Genomic DNA, 7,397 nt, shown 5'->3' with positions numbered 1-7,397 from the left:
ACGGCCTCACAGAGGTCCGCGGGCGATCAGGACCCGCCACGCTCCCTCTGCTGCCGGCCGGCTACCCGCGGCGGCCCCGGCGGCACTCGTGGTGCGGAGCGGCCCGTGACAGGCACCCGAGCCACCCTCACAGAGCCCGCTCCCGCCGCCTGCCGGCCCGCCCCCTTGGCCTCAAGGCGGATCCGGCGGCGCGGGGCCCTACCAGGCCCAGGCCCAGGCCCAGGCCCAGGCCCCGCGGCCGGCTCCCGCGGCTTCGCCTCACGCCCCCAGCACACGCCGCCATAGCCGCCTGCCTCACCCCACACGGCACAACCCCCCCCGCGCCCTCCGCCCCGACCCTTTATATCCTGCTCCACCACCCCACCCCGCTCCGCGCCGCTCGCCCGCCCCTCCCCACCCCGCTCCCTATAGAAGCGGTGCGGGGATTGGCTGCGCAACCGCGGGCCGGCTGTGTGGGAAGCGGTGATTGGCGGAGTGCGGCCACCAGCGGCTGCCTCCCTGTGAGTGTGTGTCTCTGGCAGTGTCAATGGCTCCTCCTGCCACGGAGCAGCGACGGGCTTGAGACGGGCAGGACCGCGGGGCTCCTTTAAGAGAGGGATTTTCGGGGGGGCTGGGGACGGGGGCCGCGGTGTGATCGTCCCCCACAGCCAGCGCTCGGGAGAGCCAGAGGCCGGCGGCTCCTCTGCCTCTCGAGCGAGCCGGCGAGGAGGCGGCAGCGGCGGGACCCGCGCCTGGAGACTCTCTCCCCCCCCCCCTCCTTCCCTGCTGCCCGCTGCTGCGAGGCGTCCGCCCCGGGGCTTCCTCCTTTCCCCCCTGTCCCCGACGAGGCACCGGTTGCCGGAGGATTCCCCCCCTCCCCTCCCGCCACCCACACGAGTCGGCAAATGAACTCGGTCCGAGCCGCCAACAGGAGACCCAGGCGAGTGTCCAGGCCGCGCCCGGTGCAGCAGCAGCAGGAGAGGAACAACGCCGCCGCCGCCGCCGGGGATCGGGGTAAGTCAGGCGCCGCCGCGCCGAGCGGGGGCCTGCGCGGGGTTTGCTGGCGGCGCGGGGCCCCGCCGCGCCCGGCCGGGCACCGGCAGGAAAAGCCTAGGCTGCTTCACCCCCTGGCTCCCGCTCAGGCCGCGCTTTGTTTGGCTTGGGCTCTGCCCCGACTCGGGGCCGCCGGGCCCTGCCGCCGAGCGGGAGGGAGGCGGGGGCTCGGCCCCTTCCCTGTCCCTGCTCCCACGCCTGCTGGGGAGGGAGGGAGCTGATCGCCACCGGCCCCCTCGGGAGCGGAACGGGGCGAACGACCCCCACCCCTCCCCGAACTCCCCGCCCCGTCCCCGGGGGCTGCGGGGAAGCCAGCCGGTGCCTCCCTGGGGGAGCGGCAAGCAGGGCCCCGGGGCCGGTGGAGGGGAGAGAAGGCGCGGGGGGAGCGGCGCCCGGGGGTCTGCGGACCTGGGGGGGGGGGGGGGGGGGGGGGGCGGTGCAGCTTGCGCCGGCACCTTCTTCACCGCCGTGGCGAAATGGTGTCCGGGGGCGGCGGCCCGGGTCTCGCCGGGCCCCGCGGCCCGCCGCGCCGCGCAATGTTTGCTGCGCAGTTCGGCTCCCGGGCTTCGGTTACAGCGCCCGGCGGGGGGGCGCAGGCCGCGGCTGATCGGCCATTTATTTAGCTCAGCAACCACCCCCGTCTGCCCCCTCCACGGCACCCGGCGGCCCCGGGCCGGCTTGAACGGAGCGGGGAGCTGCGGCCCCCAGCGCCTTAGCGCGGCCCGCCGGGTCCGCCCGCGCCGGTGGGGCTGGGGCCTAGCGTAAAAATGTTGACAATTCGGAGCTAATGGGGGAAAAGCACCATTGTCTGAGGGGATGAGGAAACGGCGAGGTGCGATCCCTCCCCGAATGGAGCCCGGGTTGCCAGTGCAGGCGTACGGGGGGGGTGGTATGCAGAGGCTGGCGGCCCCTCAGCCCTGGCTCCCATGGCTCTCGGGGGTACGATGTGCGTGTGCTCCCTCTTGTACAGGGCTGGCTTTTTTTTTTTCCCTTTTTTTTTTTTTTTTTTGAAGGCGAGATGGGGGTGGGATTGGAGGAGACATTTTGCATGTCTTATCTGGTGGATTGGATTTTAATTTTTCATGCATTCGCTGTCACAACTCTGGCATGATAAAGGAGACTGATCCGTGGTGCAGTTTTAAGATGTACAAATGTCTTTTTCAAATCAAAAAGAAAGAAAAGGGAAAAAAAAAACCAACCCGCCTTCATTGTCATCTGAATGTCTTTTGTTTGAGTATCTAGGATATCACATCGAGAATGAGGTATTTTAACTACGGAGATGCATCGTGACTAACGTTTTAGTGCGTTTTAAGCCATCAAAACATTTTAAGCGAATGAAGTAAATTTAATCTGAGAAAGTATTTTTAATTCTCCATTCCTCCCCCCGTCCCCGTCTCCGTCCCCTCCCTCCTCTTCCTTCCCCCGCCCCCTTTCCCCCCCCCCCATTGGTCAGAGCAAAGAATGTTACCCGGACCAGATTGCTGTGTATATAACCAGAGGATGTGATGTCTTTTGCCCAATTATGGGTCTTGTGTAAACCTTCCAAAATCTTCAGTAATTGTATCATTAAAATGACTTCTCTGGTATATTGACATTTAAAAATTAAATAAAAAAAAAAACACAACAAAAATAAAACCCCAAAAGAACTTCCTCCTCTCAATGACATGCACTGAGGATTTTCACCATCAGTGTTCCATATACAGAATATAGACACTCTTTTCAACCCCCCAGTTTACTTTTAAACAGATGAAAATAAAACTTCTAAAAGGCATCCGGAAAGGTGTGCTTATGGATTAAATGCTATGATTATTCAGTTTTACCTTGGATGGCTTGTCTCAGGCTGTTCGTATGTTATTAATTTGCTAAAGATACAGGCAGAAACTTTTTTTTTTCTCTTAAAATATGAGGCTGCAATTTCTTTGTATTATTCTGATGCTTTGTGGAACTCTATATTTACCTAATTTTATGTTATTTTTACACTGATCATTGCCGTCTACCAGAATATGACAAAATATTATTACAAAATCAAGCGCCACAGATTGCAGGAATTACGGATGTTTTTTCTTGCGTTTTGAAGGTCAGTTGCATTAGGTCTGACTTGCTCAGAAATGTATCAAACGGCATGAGGGTCTTTTGTCATTAGCATTACATCCGCATTTGGGTTGTCTCTAGTGCAGTTCCTATTCCTGGCTCGGAACTTCCAAGGTCTAATCCACTATATCTGGAAGCTAGTGCCAGTTTTACCTGTGACTTTGAGTGCTTTGTGCAGGGCTGTTACTGTAAAGGATGGTGAATAATGCTACTAAATTATAAACCAATATATTAGGGTTAGACTGTACCACACAAGTCAGTGGTGACTTTTTTCACCTTTATTCCCAAGCAATGTAGGTCATCGCAAAATAAGGCTGCACAAAAATGCAGTGTAAGTTACTAGGAAATGGTTTCAATTAAACTCAGATTTAAATCTGTTAAAAAAGTTACTAGATGATGTGAGTGCAGCTGTGATTAAATGAAGAAAAAATATTATTTATTATAAATTTCTTTCCTCCTTCGTATTACAGCACAGCACTTATAAGTACATATGTCATTGAATGGAATTGATAACGTAGGACGTAGTTAATCTGTGGAACTTCTTGTTTCATATCATGGAAGTAGATTGCTTAGTAAAAGGTGTACTAGGTCTTGAGGTTTATTTATTGTTTAATGCTGCATAAATACAGTGTTTTGCAACTGTGTAACAGCTGTCACGTTTTCACCACTGGGTAAAAATTGAGTTATGACTTCTGTTATTAATAAATAGATCCCTAGGAAAAAAATGGTTTTATAGAAGTCATGAAAGGGCTTAAGTGTTCCTTATAAGGGTTTTATGCATGCAAAGCTGTGATTTATACTGTCAAGCAATTCTCATTTAAATGTATTTTACATATGTAGTATGAGAAGATCTCATGAATGTATAATCATGGTATCTATATTATACATTGATAAACAGTGATTGTGTCCCTGTGATTGCAGATAACAAATTTTTCTTCCCCAAACTCACTGTGTTGTACAGGCAAGATGAGATGTCATCGGGATATACTTCCCAAGATGTTTTGCCTTATGTTCTGCTGTTCACACCTCCCTCCATCTAAATTAGCCACTCTAGCTACACTATACCATTTCTGTTTTACCTTCTCCCTCCTGATCTCTCCCCGGTCACCAATGGGGTTGGCAGTGGTTTGTTCTGTGGTTTTGGAATTCTGCATGAAGGTTACAGAATAGATGGGTCCTTTCATTTTCTTCAGGACAATGGTCTACCCAAAAGAAATCTGGACTGCGTGATGTCTCTATTTAAATATGTCTGTGTTTGCTTATAGTGCTATTTTATTTTTCTTGAGCATCCAGGTTTGGCTACGGCTTTAGGAAGAAGACAAGGTTAGGCAGTTATTTAAATAAATAAATAAAAAAAAATCTTGTCCAGAGTGCAGCTAAAACTGTCAGCCTCGGAGCTGTCACACACGATTTTATTTTTTCTTGTTCCTGTTCTCAAAATAAGAACTACATAAGTGCCTGTGCGCTGCTTTTTAACATCAGAACATTACTGGATAGGCTACTAATGAGGTTCTGCACTTTATGTCCAGTATTAAGTGCTTTTAGGATGGGATCCTGTGTAGTACTGAATGCATAGCACCATGGCAGCTGCGTTTGTCACAATCCCGTGCGTTCCTTTTACGTGATGTCCATGTGACAAGGCAGGGAACTGGCTCCCGAGCTGCCTGTGCCAAACACTTAACTGATTGCCTTTTTTTTTTTTTCCCCAGGTTGATTTTTGGACAAGTGCCGGTTACAATGGGAGGGATAACACTGAATTCCTGTGGGTGTGGTGGGACTGGCAGCTCCAGTTTAGATTGGGTTAAGTTGGGTCAATACTTTTGGAGTTGGAGCGTATTTAATACATACAGCCTATAAATCTACCTTGCAAGTCTGTTTTTCCCCCAGTCTGTCTTCCAAAGAAAACAAGACTTTCACTGTCTGTCACTCTGCAGCCTCTGAACTTGCTAGCTCATTTCAACCCCATTTGACAAAGGGGTGTGAAGTTTTTAAGTTTTGTGGAAATTATTGGCAGGGCATAGGAAGAAGACAATGAGAGAAAGACATTTCTAACTTACACTCCCTACCCATGCCAAGAAGCAGAGACCAGCTGGCCTGTCAGCACACAAGGTAATTGAATTAGTCATTTGTCTGTAGAGGGCTCCAAGTACTGAGAGAAAGAGTAGGTTAGGCTGTGTAAGACAAAAACATGTAGAAACTAAGCTCAAGTAGATTCCTTGCTCACAAGGCTTGAATTTTGTAATGTGGAGATAAATATCTCAGGAAAGTTAAAGAGTCTTTATTTGGCCCTATTTCAAGTGCATGTGTGTAAGCATGTGCATGATTATATTTATTTATTTTTATTATGTGCAACAAAATGCTTATATTGGCATGTGCTGGGCTGTAATAGTAACTGAATTAAACAACTCTTATTCTGAAGCAAATGCCCAGACTTGCATCAAAATAACTAAATTGGTTTCAGTTTTTATAGGATCATCCCTTATGGCAAGAAGACAAGAAGTCAGGCATCAGTTGCTCCAGGTGGAAAGAAATCTAATTCAGGCTTTTCTGTATTACTTGATAGAGAGTCCTGGGTTGGGAAGAGATATATTTACATACAGATATGTATTCCCTGTTTCTGCAGTGAAAAGTTTCCGGAGTCTTCCTTTCAGATAAAAGTTCAGAATCTATAAACTTGGTACTTCAAGAACAACTTCTGTTGCCCAGAGCTGGGTTCCACATCATGAGTACAAAGGAGTGTCCGGGTACTTCTGTTGTCCTTCATGTAGTATAAGTGCCTAAATTTATGCTAAAGCTTTCTCTTTGATTTGGAGAGATCAAAATCAAATGTATTTTTTCTTGCTATACACAGTAATGTTCATTGCCTGTAGTTTTAGTATATTTTGGTAATTCATAAGACTGTTAGTTTCCCAGAAGTACCAAATATTTTTTAATTCGGTTAATGTGTTTAAAAAAAAGACTTTGAGCCCGGTGGTTTGAGCCCGGTAGTTTAAGGAGAGAGGTAATAAAGCCTCATGCATCTCTCTGATGGATCTGTTTTATATATATATATATATATATATATATATATATATATATATATAAACAGAAGGTTATGCCCCTCTCCTGCTTGGGTGCTTCCCAGTTAGACTGAGGTAGACTGAGGCTGCCCAACATGTGCCAGGCTTTTACTGCAGGTGTGCAGGGCATTAAGCGTAATAAACATTATGTGCACTGGATATGGAAGATTTAATGTCTACACATAGGGTTGGAGCTCTGTGAATGCTTTGTCAGCCCATCAGCTGACTGGGAATGTCAGGCTTAGGCAGCTTGCTTTACATTGGCAGTTTCCTCACCAGCATGGCAAATCTGGTGTGGCTGGCAAGTACTGAATTGGCAGTGCCTGTGCAGAATGACTGCTGTGTGCATGTGTCTGCGTCCAGCACGATGATTCTGCACATACACACAGTGGGATCATCATAGGGGCTGGCACTGCAGCAAGCACAACTCATTTGGCCAACCCTCCAGCCTGGGTCCCTTCTGGAAGGGGAACGAGTATGCAGGTGTATTGAAATGTGGGTCACCTGTGGAAGCACTTAACTTCCTCTTGCAGCTTGTGGCTGTGAAGCATTTGGTTTGTTAGGAAGAGGAGGTAGTGTGGTTCTCTAGGATATCTAGATGTGCTGATTAAATGGATTTAGCCTTATGTATTATAACAGATGGTGTTGGAGAAGTAAATCAGGCCTGTGCATTGTGTGGACAATAAAAGCAAAGACAAGAGGAAAACATGACTGAATTAACAGGAATTGAGAAAATGAAAGGTTTGTTCAGTTGACTTTGTTGTTTCCTAATCTGTTAGTGTTTTCTGGTTGTTAAGTGCTTCTGTTTGTTTCTTGCTGATGTGTTTCTCTGTTTAGCACTTGAGTAGGAGGAGAGACATACTTGGTGATTTTTTTTTTTTTATCATTGTTCATGATATTAAGCTATAGTATCTGTATATAGCCTGGGTGATTTTTTTATTATTGTTCATGGTATTAAGCTATAGTACTTGTATACAGCCTGGGATGTTTGAGTCTTTCAGTTCTTGATTAAATGAGCGGGGGGGAAGAAAGCAAGCTAAAACATACAGTTAAATTAGAAAGCATCTATAAAAATCCTGCTTTTAAAATATATTGTTACTTTTAAAAACGACTTAAATTCTTGTGAGAAGAGTGAGATCTAGATGTACATTCTGAAGTAAAGATGATATGCTAGAGGTATCTTCCACTATTTTAAATTGTATTTCCTATTGGAAA

The 7,397-nt window shown here is 48.1% G+C and overlaps 1 protein-coding gene across 3 annotated transcripts in view; it reads left to right on the top strand.

Annotated features, from left to right (window-relative positions):
- Positions 1–478: 478 nt before the first annotated feature.
- FBXO11 (F-box protein 11) overlaps positions 479–7,397 on the top strand; it is a 76,637-nt gene continuing 69,718 nt past the window's right edge. For 2 of the 3 annotated variants that reach the window (XM_061475367.1, XM_061475366.1), the window contains exon 1: positions 479–993. In XM_061475367.1, coding sequence (XP_061331351.1) covers positions 885–993 — 109 coding nt within the window. In that variant the 5' untranslated portion in view covers positions 479–884. Of the gene's footprint in view, positions 994–6,724; positions 6,924–7,397 lie in introns of those variants that run through there. The other variant, XM_061475368.1, reaches the window with a different exon arrangement.

This window comes from Pezoporus flaviventris, unplaced genomic scaffold (genome assembly GCF_033815535.1).
Source record: "Pezoporus flaviventris isolate CSIRO_AGI_PZ_B2104156 unplaced genomic scaffold, CSIRO_AGI_Pfla_v1 ptg000083l, whole genome shotgun sequence".
In the NCBI taxonomy this organism is placed as follows: Eukaryota; Metazoa; Chordata; class Aves; order Psittaciformes; family Psittacidae; genus Pezoporus; species Pezoporus flaviventris.
The sequence above is the reverse complement of the archived record's forward strand: the minus strand, read 5'-3'. Positions and strand labels throughout refer to the sequence as shown.